Raw genomic sequence first — 16,771 nt, forward strand, 5'->3', positions numbered from 1 at the left:
TAGTAGCAAAATTTTTTCAAAAACTGAAAAATTTGCATTTTTCTCTAATTTTGGCGATAATACAGTTTTTGGGTCATTTTGAACCAAAGGAGATACAGGGTTAATTTCCAAAACTTTTTTTTAATGTAATATTCATTAATATAAATAAATCTACATATTTCTAGAAAACAATGCAGAAAGCTAACGAGTTTCACCTATTTATTCCATATTAACAGTAAAATTTTGCATATATCTGAACTTTGACCTCGATGCGCGTCCAGAAATCGTTCCCCGATTTGGCTCAAATTTTCAGCACTTAACATTTAGGCCTAGTGTCACAATATTCCACCCGGCACTCTTTGAAATCTAAGAAAAAAAAATCGGCTGTCACTCTAATATACATACATACTTATAACGTTATTTATAAATTTTTAGATTCGTATTTATTTACAAGTTCATAAAAATAAAACAAATTAACAACTTTATATGTAGACCAGCAATAAATACAAATTTTGTAATGTTTTTCTAAAAACATCACATTTGACATCAGAGGAAATAGACTAGAAATCATGATGTAATAAGTAAGATGAGAGCGTTTGGACAACAAACACAATATTTCTTGCCGACAAGTGCATAGGTTTTGTCAAAATTGAATTTGTCAAAAAAAAAATAAACAAATTTTATTTTTGACATTTGTTAGATTTTTTAATGGGATGTTTATTTTATAAGTTCTTTTTTATTGATACTCACCAATTTTTTATTATTTATTTAATATTTTTATTAACGTTGATTTTAGCAAAATTTTGCTTCAAAATGTTGCTTTTCAGAATTAAAGAGATTTTAATTTTTGTTAGAATTTTTAAATTTATTATTTTTGATGTCAACAATCATTGACAAAACCGTTACCAATGTAAACACAAAGCTTTTGTTATTTTTTTGTAAATTAATGAATTTTAAGTATATTAGGACTAGAACATTCAAAACTAAAATTACTTTATATAAATATTGACTTACTTCAATAGATTATTCATATTGTTACGTTTTAACCTTTTCAAACCGCTAGTTTATTTCCTTTAAATAAACCGGATACTTTTGATTGCAAATAAAAGCCGTTTAGTAGTTTACAAATTGTAACAACTCTTTATTTATTTAAAATGTACAACAACCACAGAATTAAATAGCCACTCAATGTTTTTTATACAGGTTTATAAATTCTCAGAATTACAGACACAAAACACAACACACTTTAAGGCACTCAGATGATATTTATTCGAAAAGCGTCTCTGATCAACTCACTAACAACTGCAACCTCTGCCACTATTTACAACACTGCCATCTGCACTCTAGATTGCTCTTTAACTGTCAAAGTTCGAATATTCTATTTCATACGCCATCTGTGGTGTACTTTCTACAATGTTCTTTAACTGAATATTCGAATACAGCGTTGCCAACTTACGATCAAATCAACTGAAAGCTTTTATTTAATAATGCCCACAGATATGTTACAGTTTGCTATTACAGCATTGTTATTTGAAAGCATTATGCTACTTTTAAATCAGCCCTTAAAATCGTTATATTTGAATTCAAGTACAATTTCGTAACAATATAATACGTATGAAAAATTTTTACTCAAAAAAGATGAACTTTAAAGGCGAATAACTTTAAAACACGAGCTAACTTTTAAAACCCCTTTGGGGGTTTTGGTATACTAATTATCTACTTTCATTTCCCGTTGAGAGAAAGATTTTCTTGTTGCACAGTGTTATACAATAAGAAAATAATGGTGTATATGCTTATACACTATTGTTTTATTGAGGGACGATATATTCTGTATTATATTCTGTTTAACCTAGTTTAACCTTAACCTTAGTGTTCAATTGTATACTCAATTATAATGTAACTTCAAACAAATATTCTCTGTGCGCTAAAGAATAAATTTTTGCAGATATTAACTAATCAAATATTGTCAAATCATCGAAGAAATACACTGTTATCACAACAATTAGTTCTCGTAACACAAAACGAGTAGTTAAACATTAAAGTAATATTCAATATGATTAATTAATGCAAATTTTTCTAGACTAGAAGAAATTAACAGCAACAATAACAATAATAAATATATAAATACTGTCAAGTCACAATGTTGAAGTGCATTTTTCTGCGCTTTAATTACAACAACTAAAAGCTTTAATTTGTATGTCTAACATTTGCTATGAAGTATAAAAACAAAAGTGTCTCTTTAGGAAACCGGCATTCGCGAACTGCTAGTGAGCAAAAAAAGTTTAAAAGATAAAACTACAAAGTTAAGTGTTAGAAAATAAAAAAAAACTAAAATGAAAAGGTGCGATTGTAAAATAAATAAACAATTAAATAGTTAGAAAAACTAAACAGCAATAAAATATTTAAAACAAAATAAAACTTTTTAATATTTTTTAGTTTAATATACATTTTGGCGGTCTGTAGTGTCATACAATTAAGTCTAACACAAGTTTTGGATGGAGGTGCTTGTAAAACCAATATACCCACAGTGAAGAATTTTGATCCTGCTAGGGTAAAACAATTTTCTCTCTCACAGTGTTAAATTTTTATTGAAATTAATTAATTTATTTTTAGTATTTGGGCCGCTGGTATGAAAATCAAAAATATCCATTTATTTTCGAATTGGGCGGCAAATGTATTTACGCTGAATACGCTTTAATGGCAAATGGTGACATAAGTGTTTACAACTTTAATATAAATCAACTGTAAGTTTTATGATTCTCGTAATAAGTAAATATTTGTAATTAAATATTTTATTTCTAATTAACTTTTTAGTACCGGTAAACCAAATGATATTAAGGGCTCGGCTAAAATTGTGGATAATGCTAAATTGAAAGTGAGATTTAGTAGTATGCCAGGTGAGTTGAATAATATGGTTGTCCCATGTTATTCTCATATATCATATTTGTATATATAGATAAATATCTGAATCGATTAAGATCGAAATTTTTAAGATAATAATGGAATTGGTCCATTATTTCTTCCAGCGCCATATAACTGCGATCTCTAGAAAAAGTTGTGCTTTCATAAATATTGTATATTTATTGTCATTCTGTGAAAGATTGTTGAAGCGATTGTTCTGGTTTGGATAAATTGATTGCATTTAAACAATTGACACAGATTTGTTATGGGAATTCAGAAATATTTTTTTGTATTCTAAGGGTATATATATAGTTTATGTTCTAAAATTGTGTGATAAATTTTGGACTGGCGCACAGAGGGGCCAAACATACTAATTTTGCGGATTAATTAAAAAAACAAATTTCAAGTATCGTGAAAACTGATAGTGCCAGCTTAAAGAGCACAAAATTCTACATCAACAGGCAAAAAATTAATGTGAAATATTAAAAGGTATTTTTATAGTCACGTGTTGAAATTACATATTGTGAGAAAAAAACCTAAAAAATGTATAAAAAAGAAATAAAAAATTGCGCAAATAAATACTATTTGTGATAGGTAATTTAAAAAAATTAACAAATCTAATTATGCAACCATCAAGTTCAGGTATTTATTGATATGTTTTGGTTAAATTTAAATTTGAATTATTTGTGGAAGTGGCTTTGATATTAGTTTTTATATTGGAAGTTAAAAAAAAAATGGATTTTGTCAGTTCAAATGGACATAAAGTTATTAGCTGGGCTCAGCTGGGCAGAGAATTTAATATAATTTAAAAGCCTGGACAGTTAGGCGATGTTTCAGAAAAAAATAGGTTGCGCATCGCTGCGCCTCATAAGTTATATGTAAATTAGTAAAAGCTTCACCCTTGAAGTCTACCATCAAAAAGCACTTTGCGATTCTGATAAACGTTTTATTGCTGTCGTTGTTGTTGTTATTGTCATTGTCATTGTTTTTTTTTTTTTTTTTTATAAGAGATGTGCAAGTGTTGTGATAATTAATACGAGAGTCCCGTGTGAGTCTGGCCTGGACGTGGTTATATTCTTGTATTATAATGAGATAAACAATAATAAACTTTTACCAATTACTTTTCTTTATTTCAGTTTAGTTTTCCATCCATTGATTTTCTAATCGTGAATGAATAGCACGCGGAATTTTAACAATTTAACTCTCATGCACTCACGCTTGTATATGCTTGTTTAATTTTTTTGTGATTAATTCGAAGTTTTTTCTTGTGGTTAATACGAAGTCATCCGATAGCAAGCAATTTAGCTTAATAAAAAAATCATGTTAGTGAGCGCGATCGTGAGAATTTTAAAGTTTTATATCGGGAGCCAGTTATCACTCACGTTCAGTTCTGTAGTTTTTATATTGTCTCATTTCAAATATTGTGTTGTATAAATTTCAAAGCAGTGCATTTAAACTTTGCAAGTCTTTTAGTGGCAGGAGTTGGGAAAGATCTCTATTATTCAACCTCCCATTACTAGTTAATATAATGATATCATCTTAAAACAATATGGTAGTTTTTTTATCAATTACATGCATAAATTTAGTGTATCTCACTGATGTAGTTCTATAGATATAGGATAATTAATAATTCATTTGAATGGGGGGAACCCAATTCCAACCACGTATACCCTTCCGATTTTGGCGGAACGTGTAGTTTGTTTTTAGAGTTACCCGCAGCAAATTTAGTGTGCATAACTATTGTAGTCCTATAGATATAGCACAGTTAATAATTATTTTATATGGTGGGTAATTGAGTTCCCCCTCCTATATCCCTAAGATTTTGTTACAATATGCGTATTGGTCTAAGGGCTACCCACGTAAAATTTTGCGAGCGTCGCTATTATTGTTGTTGAGATATTAATAAATCCGTAAAAAAGGGGCATTTGACCCCACTGTGTGGCGGCAAGAAAATATACAAAAAAAAATTCGAAAAAAGTTACTAACAAATCTAATTTTCTAGTTGTGCTGGTACTGGAATCTACTTTAAATATTAATATTTTTAAAATACGAATTTAATTCTTCACTTTATTATTTTGTTGTTGCAATATTAAATGTATTTAACGCGTTTATTTTGAAACAAAAACGAATTCATTTCAAAAAATTGGAAAAGTATACTCTGATTTTTTTACATTTTAAAAAACAAACACAAGAAAATTTTTTTTTTTGTGGAATTTTGTTCATGTTTTTGTTGTGTAAAATTGTAAACAAATCAGAGTGTAATTTTCCCTTTTTTTGAGATGCATAACCTTAATATTTCTTCCATAATTTCTTAAACTTAAAATGCCTAACTTAAAAATGAGAGATTTGCAATAGATGTCGTGTCTTCTGAATGCGTTTTTATACGCCCAATAATTTCGCGGTATGTTTTTATCAAATCAAATTCTTTAACATTCTACAAAATCAACGTTTTATGTTTATTATTATAAGTTTCAAGGATTTTTGTGTTTGCACTCGTGGTAGCGATTCTCGTGGAATTGCCCATATGTATATAATTCATCTAATGATAGGTATTACAAAGACCGTTGCAACGGCCATAGTAATTTGCAACTACAATGGGTCAAAATCGAAAAAATATATTTGAACCGGAATTTTTTCCATCGGTTTCAACGTGCGAAAGAAGGTTTGTGCGACTTCGACACGGAAGACAAAGATCGCACAGGTCAGCCAAAAAAGTTTGAAACCATGAATTGAAGGCATTACTCCATGAATATTGTTGTCAAGCTCAACAACAGCTTAAATCATTGGGAGCGTGCAGCAAGATTCATCCTAAAGCAGGGAAATTAGGTATCATACGAATTGAAACCGGCCAGACATGAAACCGTAATATTCCATCAAGACAACGCTAGGCCACATGTTGAAATACTGGTTAAAAATTATTTAGAAATACATAAGTGGTTGGAAAGTTTTGCCTTACCAACCACTTCCAGACCTCGCCCCGTCCGAATGCTACTTGTTCCCATATTTGTACTACTGGAACCACAATACATTAAAATTGTGTAGTGTTTTAAAAAGACTTTTTGCGATTCTGTTGCCCTGTGTTATTTGTGAAAAATAATTTTTATTAGTGAAAAAAATATGGATAAACAAAATTGTATTTAAAAAAAAAATTATGGTAAACTAATTTTCTCGTAAAATAAAATCGGGTTAAAAATATTTTCCTGTTTTTGACCCATTGTAATTAGTAAATTTGAAGTAAGTAGTCCTGCCTCACAGACACTTTCCTCGCCTGTCGAAACTAAAATTGCCAGTGTCTAGATATACAAAAAATTTGAATTATTTTTTAAATAAGACAAAAAGACTTTAATCGAATTTCGAATGAAAATTAAAAAAAAATAAACTATATACCAAAAATATATATATCGTACTTGATCAACAAGAGGGTATTAACTCAAAATTTTGTAAATTTCACTTTTTTCAAGAAATCAACTAACAACATCAATATCTATCTACTGTAAACATTTCAACGTATTCCGTATTCATCTCGAAAACAACACTTGAGACCATTTTCATGCTAAATATAGTGACTATTTATACCCTACACCACCATAGAGGGGAGGGTATTATGCGTTTGAGCAGATGTGTATAACGCGCAAAAATATTGGTCTAACACCCACCTAAAAGTATACCGATCGACTTGGAATCACTTTCTGAGTCGATTAAACGATGTCCGTGCGTCTGGCTGGCTGGTTGGCTGGCTGTCCATGTAAACCTTGTGCGCAGAGTACAGGTCGCAATTTTGAAGATATTTCAATAAAATTTGGTACATATTATTTTTTCAGCTCAGGACCAAGCCTATTGAAACTGGCTGAAATCGGTCCACTATTTCACCTAGCCCCCATACAAATGTCCTCCCGAAATTGGACTTTATCGGTCATAAATGTTTAATTTATATATGTATCTCCACAAATTCCGCTCCAAATAAGTTTTATATACACAAAATTCATGTCACCAAATTTTGTTATGATCGGTCCATAATTAGTCATAGCTCCCATATAGACCCGCTTCCGAAAATCACTTTAAAGTGCATAAATCGCTTAAAAATGTTGGTAAACACACAAAATTCAACATAGTTAACTTTAATATAGACATAAATCACACGACCTAATTTCATGGTGATCGGTCCATAATTGGTCATAGCCCCCATATAACCCCACTTCCGAAAATCACTCAAAAATATAAATTATTGAAATTTTAAAAGAAAATTTTTTTTTGCTCTTTTACTTAGTGTACTTACTTTCTTACTTGTATTTGGTTGTATTTTGAGTTGATACTGTTTGTTGATAAAATTGGGTTATTTTATGATTTTAATTCGAAATGTGATTCTTTTTATAATAAAATTGTTTACATTTTGTCAGAAAAATGGTATTAGCTCCAAAAATAGATTTTTTTTGCAATAATTGGAAAAATTTAAAAGAAAAACAAAGTAATTATTTTTTTTAATGGAATTTACATACAATGATGTATTCAGATTATCAAATTCTCTTAAAATGTAACCACAAACAGTTTTTATCCTCTACTGAAAATTTTAAAATTTTGTGTTAATACCCTCTTGTTGATCAAGTGCGATATATTCTCTATGTATATAAATTTCAACAACTTTTTCTTTATTTTCTTTGAAAATTTAAAAAGGGTTTGCCTTTAATTGATTATCGCTCACTGTATATTAAGAAAGAAATTAGCTTTTGAGAAAAATATTGTTATCTAATACATGCAGAAGCTGAGTTGTTCCAGATATTTACTTTGAGATATTAAGAACAATTAAATTAAATTATAAAAACAAAATTGTTTAACAAACAAGTTTTTCATCTTAATAAATACATATTTGTTTTAAAATTCTAATAATATGTTTTTTCAAATTGCTTTTGAATAAGTAAACAAAAGATAAATAAATGCAAATGTAAACCAGTAAGAAATTATAGTTAGGGATTCCCGATCATATATACCCTATACTGAGTATAAGAGCAAATCATTTTATAATTTTATTTTTTTTGGTGATTGATTTTCGGAAGTGGACCTTATACGTTCCGATCGTTCTGAAATTAGGTCGCATGATTTATTAATATATATGGATACCGATATTTTTAGAGATTTAAGGTCGTTGAAGTGATTTTCGGAAGTGGGACTTATATGGGAGCTTATATTGGATGCCAGCATGTTTAAGAAATTTATGTAAGTTAAAGTGATTTTAGGTAATGGGTTTGATATGGGATCTATGCCCAATTATGGTCCCATTGACATCAAATTAGGTGTTGATTTATTGCTATATGAAACTTATTTTATCTTGATATTAAAATATTTAAGAGATTTATGTAAGTTGAAGTACTTTTAGAAAGCGGGAGACATGGTTAATTACACAGGGCAACAAAATCGAAAACATTTTGGAGTCTTTTTAAACCACTCCTCAATTTTGATGTATTGTGTACAAAAATGGTAAAAATTTTAAATTCTATGGATAGATTTAAAAAATTTTTTTTTTTTCTAAAATTGTGAATTTTTTCAAATGTTTCTCCACATAATTAATGATAACTCAAAAACGGTTATTACGATATTATTGAAGTCAACTTAAAAATGTTCAAATTTACATAACCTTTAATCCGGTCATATATTGCGTATTAATCGGCTCAGTAGTTTACACTCAAAGTACACGCTTGTACGCACATACAATTTTCTGAAAATAAGCTAATTCCCTTAATTGTGAATAAATTCGAAAATAATCCATCGATTTTTATGATCGATTTTTCATTTTGTTCTTATTATACGCGGTTTTGCGACAAAGTAATAAACCTGAACAAGTTCTGCCGTTTTCGATTTTTCATGTAAAAAATATATTTTTTGCTTGAATTTGTTATTATAACTCCATAACTACTGCGCCAATTAATACGAAATACATAACTGGGTTAAAGGTTATGTAAAATCTTTTTAAGTTTATTTCAATAATATCGTACTAACCCTTTTTGAGTTATCATAAATTATGTGGAGAAACTTCTAAAAAAATTCACAATTTTAGAAAAAAAAATTTAAAAAAATTCTATCCATAGAATTGAAAAATTAGAATTGAGAACAAAAAAGTTTTATTTTGGGGGCACATTTGCTAATTGCAATAATTGAACAATTTCAGGAAGTTTCAATAGGCTTCGGCGGGGGCTTAAAAATTTTATGGGCCAAATTTTATTAAAATGTCTGTAACATTGAGATCTGTACTTTGCTCAAAAGATTTCCATGGAGAGCTATGAACAGTTTAATCGACTCTGAAAATGAAATGAGCAGATTGGTATGTATTGGAATAGTATTTTTGAGATTTACAAACATTAGCGCAAACGTAATATAGCCTCCCCACTATGGTAATGTAGGTTATAATAAGTATAAACATTTGTAAGAATATTTATTTCAAAATAAAACTTATTATTTACCATTTAATAAAAAGTGAACTTCAACTGTGTGGCCCCATTAAAATGGTTTTAATTACATTGAATAATTTTCTAGCACTACAGGTGAATAGTTATTAAGTTTGTAAGTAGTCACTTTGTGAGACTTAATGATTAGTGTTAATGATCATTCAACAATACTTTGATACAAAATTTATTCATTCATAATAACATATTTTAACCAGTTTTTAATATAGTTGTGTTATATAGTATTTAAAAAAATGACTACACTGTGACAAAAAAACGTTAATTAATAAATACTAATTTTATTAAACTTATAAATATTTCTTTCAAATAAATTCTAGTATTATTGCAAAAAAAAGTACTTTTTGAAAATTTAAAAATTTTGGGATATAAAATAAAAATACCGAAACATCAATTTGTAAAAAAAATCGAAAAAGTACCTTTTGTTGTGCGGCTCCTCATTTATGATTAATAATTCTTTTCAGTGTAGAAAATTTAATACTAGTTTAAGAAATATCTTTGAAATGTATACTCATATATACATAATTGTTAATAGATTTGGTTAAATATCGATTTACAATAGTTTCTATAAATCTAAATTTTACCTAATTGCTGCTGTAACTTTTCACTCAATCCTCCTATATTTTCTCTATATTTTCAGCCTTTATTGGTGCAGCTGACTATTGGATTTTAGATACAGACTATGATAACTATGCTGTGGTATATTCATGTACAGATATTGGCGGTTTAGTGAATGGAAGTAAGTACATACAACAAAATTTATAAAGATTTACTATCAATACTAAATTAGTGAAATGAAAAAGCTTTTCATTCAGTTTTACTAAAGCAAACACCACACATTGATTATAGTTATGTACATAATAAATAAAATCAAAAAGCTTAATATATTTAATGACACTCGTATCTAGCTGCTTGCTGTTTGTACAATTTCTGTTGATTTTAAACATTTTTGCAAACTCATTGCATGTTGATGTAACATGCACTTTGGTTACAAAAAAGAAAATAAAACAAAAGTTAAACAAGTTAATGTTTCTTTTTTTCATTTCTATTTGTTTGTGCTACTGAATTAAAATGTTACATTTTATTGTCATTATTATCTGATGTAATTGTGTGTTTTTATTTTTGAATAAATACTGTAAAACGCATGAATCATTCACTGTTTTTTTTTGTGATTATTTGTTTTAATATTTTAATTTTTTATTTGTTATGTTTTTTCGTAGAAGTTGTTTGGATTTTAACACGTGAACGCCATCCTCAGCCGCAATATATTGAACGTGCCAGAAGTGTTATCAAGCAAAATGGTCTATCACTGGGGCCTCTTCACAAAACAGATCAGAGTGGCTGTGAGAAGAGTCCTGGTTATAAATAAATAAAGGTTTTAAGTACAATGATTGTGTAAATAGTAATAACAATTAAATAAAAGGTTTAGTTAAAGTAATAAGAAAACAATTATGTATATAATGTGACATTTTAAAATTATTATACCCAACATGTACATACATTTTGGTTGGTTGGTTTTTGTGAAAGGGCAAAATTTTTTTTCTTAAAATGTTGAAGTGCTAAATCACATCTAGAATTGTTCCTTTTTGAGTAAAAATATGATTGTAAAAGTTTTAGCTCAATTGGACTTTGCCTTCCCGTGCCGAAAGTGCCTCGAAGTTTTAAAAATGACTACTAATTTTTCTCATTTTGACAAGAAATTTAGGAAAAAAAATTAACATATTTCGAGAAAAATTAAAATAATAGGTAATTTTTATTTAAAACTGACCCGACAGACCTGTCCAAATTAAAACAAGTAAGAAAATCGAACTTTTCGAATCGGAATGGTATGAAACCAAAAGCGAATGAAAGCTTACGTTTTCCATAACAAAACCCTCAAGGCTTTTTTCTAGTTCAGCGCTAGATTTTTTTTACACGCATTTGAGTTAGTGATTTTGGAACGCTGGCTAAGAAGAAAAAATCATTAAAAATTTGATAAAACAATGCCTATTTATTTTTATTATCCCGGAAAGTTGTGGTATCTTACTATTTCTGGGGTCGGGGAATCCATTTTTGATATTCATTTTTACCTTAAACTCACGCTAGAGGGCGCTGCACAGTGGTGTAGCAAAATAAAGAGCGGAATTCCTCAAAAAATTCTTGAAAAATCCTAAAAATGGGATTTTTTAGTTTTTTGTCTATATTATCCTTACTAAGGGTGTGGAGATCGAAACCCTTTTACAAAATAATTAAGAACATATTGGGCCACCTAAAATGGATTACTATATTTTAATACCGACTATGCGATTTGAGAATTTTGCCATCAATTTGAATTTTACATAAAAAATAGGCATATTTTGGATTTACCTGGTTCCCTAGGTATAGAAATTTTAAAATTTTTTTCATTTCTGATATTTGAGGTAAAGTAAGCTTTTCAAAAAGTATGAATTTGTTATAAATCTTCTAAGAAATTTTTTAGATAAATTAAACACATAAAAAGTACTTTTATCTCAAAATACTAGCGAAAAATTACCTATTTTCTATTTTTCAAATTGAAATGCATATAACTTTGGACTAGGTAATGATTTTTAATCAATTCTTTGTTGTTTGCCATATACATTTGTTGTTAATCCAATAAAAGAAAAATGGAGAATGTGAGTGTTTCTTGATTAAACGCTTATTGGCCAAGTTATTATCGAATTTAGATAATTTGAGTTTTTATATAAAAAATCGATTTTTGGTGAGTGATCACAGATCGAGTTGCTTTTCTTGATTAAACGCTTATTGATTGGCCAAGTTATTAGCGAATTTAGATATTTTGAGTTTTTATTATAAAAATCGGTTTTTGGTGAGTGATCACAGAGCGAACTGCTTTTCTTGATTAAACGCTTATTGGCCAAGTTATTAGCGAATTTAGATATTTTGAGTTTTTATTATAAAAATCGGTTTTTGGTCAGAAATATAAGTGATCACAGATCGAACTCCTTTTCTTGATTTAACGATTATTGGCCAAGTTATTATCGAATTTAGATAATTTTAGTGTTTGGTGAGTGATCACAGATCGAGCTCTTTTTCTTGATTAAACGCTTATTGGCCAAGTTATCAGCGAATTTAGATATTTTGAGTTCTTATATAAAAAATAGATTTTAGATAATAAAAAAATCAATTTTTGGTGAGTGGTCACAGTTTTATATAAAAAATTATCGAATTGTTTTTTAAGTTTTTTTTAATTTTTTTCAATTTCAAAAAAAAATGTTTTAAATTAAATTTTTTTTTTGTTTTTTAATTTTTTTTAATATTTAGCGAAAAATGTAGGTCCAACTTAAGGCCTAATTAGTTTGTACGTTCTGTTCCGTTTAGTGTTAGAGGTTGTTTTTAAGTATTGTCTGAGCACTTCAGCCGATTCTGCCGAGCATAAAAATGCCCCTTGATTTGATTCCGAATAAATGAAACACCAGTGTTGGCTTTTCTAAAATTCTGAATGAATCCCTTTATTTTTACATGAGCTTATATACTAATTATTAAAATAAATCTTAACCCTTCTAACTTATTACAATTATATGATTATCTCTTTCGGTTCCATGGATAATAGTTTTAGTTTCTTTTACTTCATTTCATTTGGCCAATCAGAATGTATCGAGATCATTTAACTTTATTCAAATATATACGAATCAGCTGTTTTGTTGTTAGTTTTTCTGTAACGTTGCCGTTTTGTTGCGGATGAATCAGTTGAAAACAGAATATTGTCCGCAACGTTAAGTGACAGCTATAACAGCTGACAAAAATGCTAACAATATGAAAGCAGTGGTGCCAAAATTTTTTGAAAGGGAAATATTTATTTTTTACAAAAAATTTAAAAATAAAATATTTTCAAAAAAACATTGAAATTTAATAAAATATAAATTTCTTCTAATGTATGTAAAAAAAATTTTTTAAATTAAATCATTACAAACAATATATGTATGTATTTATAAAAATATTCACAATAATATGTTGATGGTCTAAATACAAAAAACACTAAAAATAGTAACAAAATCACCAAGTTGGTTTTTGGTTGTTATTTTAAAAACAGCTGATACGATCTTACGGAAAAACTAACTACAATATAACAGCATTCAGAACGGCACAGAACAGAAACTTTACAGAACGCAAATACTAATGGATGGCAAAGGTCTTTCAAATATCCATCATTAGTTATCCATAGTGTCTATATTAATGACATAGTAATCCAGATATAGGTCAAAAATCTAGGTTGTCCTGGTTCCATATATCTCAGCTATTTGTAGGCCAATTTTCTCGATTTTAAATAGCCACCGAGCCGGAAGAATTCCGGAGATATTGATGTATGAATCGTGTATGTTAGTTATTTGGGGGCTTAGGAAAGTTGATTTTAACAGACAGACGGACAGACGGTCATGGCTTAATCGACTCCGATATCTATAAGGATCCAGAATATATGTATATACTTTATGGGGTCGTAAAATTATATTGTGGAAATTCACGAAGGTGAAGGGTATAAAAATCTAAAAATTGTTTGAAAATTTAATGTCCCAAATGTCAAATTGATGCAACGATAAATGTCAATTTTATTTTTTTGGCTCGGTCAACTGTGGATCGATTCGCATAAAATGTTTTAGTCTTATTTTTTTTATAAAGGGTGATTTATTGTGAGCGCCTCCAAATTGTTCAGATGTATTATGTAAATCAGGGTTCTTTGAGAAATGTTTTTCGAGGAACTTATAGTGTTTTATCGTGAAATTTTATTCAGTGATGCAGCACATTACTGGTTCAATGAATACGTTAATATACAAATACCAAGAGCTACCATTAAATACATTACAAACAATGGAGGTTTATGGTATGGTGAAACCATTGGTCCATATTTCTTCAAAAACGAGGAAAATCAGAATGCTAACGTCAATGGTAACCATTATCATACCATGTTGACGGACTAAGTGCTTCCTGAAATTCATGCTCATTGTGAAGGTGAGATCTGTTTTCAACAAGACGACGTTACGAGTCAAACAGTGCGTGCAACAATGACCTTGTTGTGATATAATTTTGGTGAGCACTTAATTTCACGTTTTGCTACGGTAAACTAACGGTGGCATGTCATAGTGTCCATTGACATAATGTCCATGGACATTATGTCACTCCAAAAAATGACATTATGTCCATGGACAATATGTCATTTCGGAAGTGTCATAATATCCATGTAGAATGTGTCGTAAAGTCCATGGATATAATGACACTTTTGGATTGACATAATGTCCATGATATTTAAAAAATAATTTAACTATTTATGTTGTAAATTTAAAGTAGTAATAAGACGATAGCTACGATTTTTAGTTATTATCTGAATTTTGTGGAGTTCAGCCGTCACAAATTTAAAGTTTAAAAAAGTAAAATGTTTAAGAAGTATAAATGGATAATGTAATATTGAACTTTCACTCCAAAAAAAATATTTTTTAATCATTTATTTCCAAGAAAGACATTATTTAGCGAAGCCGCCTGCCGCGTTCTGGGGAGAAAGTCCCATTATGTCAATGGACATGCACATTGGCCACCTAAATTGACCACCTAGATCGTGCGATATCACACCTTTGGACTATTTTCTCTGGAGATATGTAAAGTCTGAGGTCTTCAGAAATAATCCAGTTTCTATGCTCAAACGAGTCGCCCAAAATTTGAACTTCCGAATAGACTACCTTAGTCAGGTTATAATTTTCAAACAGTAAATGCCATAAATTGTTCTTTTTTTTTAAAAAATTATAAATTTACCTCACGATGAATCACGCTCATAAAACTTATTTGTGAAGGAATTTTTGTGGATACTGTAAAAATAAAACATGTTTGAAGTCCTACTTCGAGAGGGCACTTGTATGGGGCCTAGCTGATATATTTTGCATACAAGGTTTACATTGACAGCCAGCCAGGAGACGGATGCAGATATAGTGAAAATATTTTTGAATATCGTAAGTAACTATAGGGAAATTGTAAAATCGTACGCTTTAGACTGAAAATACTTTCATGATTATTTTAAATTTTCTTTAAAAAACCCAATTTAATTCATTACGAATTCTTTACACAATTCGTTTGCATTTTCTTCTTGTTCCCATTTTTGTTCCAACTTTTATTGTTAATTTCTACTTGTCTTGTATTATGTCTTTTAAATACTATTAACATAAAAATAGAGAAAAGAATATAAAACAACAAGTAACAGACAGAAAATAATGAAATACAAAAAAAGAAATAATACTAAGAAAAACAAGTTCATAAAAATTCATTCGTTTTCTATTTAAAACAAACCCAAAGGCGCCCTTATTATGTTCTTTGAGGGAATTATTTAAATTGTTTTTTAATTTTTTTCTTCGTTCAACATGTACTTGTTTAAGTTTGTATGTTTTATGTATGTTAAAGTATAATTTTCACTTTTGTTTTATTGGTGTAGTTAGACATTGAAAAACTTTTAAGCCCAACATTAAGCGGCCACAAGAAGATGATGTTAATATAAATACATACTCTTTGTTGTACTTGTAATTAGCCTGTTGAGCAATTAAGCAGTAGGACAGACACAGTGGGTAAAAATAAAGGGAATACTTAACAAAATATGTAATTGGTATAGAGCTTTTTAAAGGAGTTAATTACAAAGCAAATTTAGTGCAATAAATAAAAGATTTTTTAATAATTGAATTTGTATTACTTTATTAACCATTTTTCATTTACTTAAAGTTTCTAAAAAGCTTTAGCCTTTCCTGATTGCACATTTCATTTAAAAACTTTGTAATTTTGTGTTGCCTTCAAAACCTGCATTCTATATCAAACATATTAATTTAACTTAAGACATTATTAATTACAAAGTTTTTTTCTAATCTTCGTAAATGCTGTCTCAAAAAGATGAACTGATTTAGAAAAGTTTAGCGAAGAAACTTAAGAACTTTACTTAAATGCTTAACTTAATATAATTAATAATAAAGTTTGCTGATAGTGAAGATTACTTACGTTAATATATAAAAGAAATATAAAAGAAAATTGCGATTTATAGGAAAATATATGAAATGTATAGAATTATTTTATATAAAACTATTGTTAGACTTCAAAGACAACTTCATTTGTAGCAAGATATGATGGCTGTTGATATGTAATTGATTGTATGAATCTTTGAAAGTTATTAAATCTATATTTGTTGGTTACTTTTTCATTAATTTACTTTATAACCCCCTATGGAAATTCATATTTTTTAGTATTTATAAAACGTTTCGTTCTGTCTCACTTCCCGTCTCTTTTGTATTTGTAAAAGAGCTGGGTATTAAGTACCTTTTTTATGCCAGCCAAAATAAACAATTTTATTAACAAAAACAATGCCAACATGTACTACATTGTAAATAATGTCGAATTACTCTTCACCCAGTAAACATATGAGTCTTCTTTATTGAGTCTAATACTGGTTTTAGATTTAT

General features: G+C 28.8%; 1 protein-coding gene across 1 annotated transcript; it reads left to right on the plus strand.

The window, feature by feature from the left end:
• Window positions 1–2,234: 2,234 nt before the first annotated feature.
• LOC135952165 (apolipoprotein D-like) lies at window positions 2,235–10,775 on the plus strand. The gene is made up of 6 exons (XM_065501970.1): window positions 2,235–2,320; window positions 2,416–2,530; window positions 2,593–2,723; window positions 2,794–2,876; window positions 9,973–10,071; window positions 10,553–10,775. Exons 1-6 carry the CDS (start codon window positions 2,313–2,315, stop codon window positions 10,699–10,701), a joined length of 585 nt encoding a protein of 194 aa, XP_065358042.1. The 5' UTR covers window positions 2,235–2,312; the 3' UTR covers window positions 10,702–10,775.
• Window positions 10,776–16,771: the final 5,996 nt, after the last annotated feature.

This window comes from Calliphora vicina, chromosome 2 (assembly GCF_958450345.1).
Source record: "Calliphora vicina chromosome 2, idCalVici1.1, whole genome shotgun sequence".
Lineage (NCBI taxonomy): Eukaryota > Metazoa > Arthropoda > Insecta > Diptera > Calliphoridae > Calliphora > Calliphora vicina.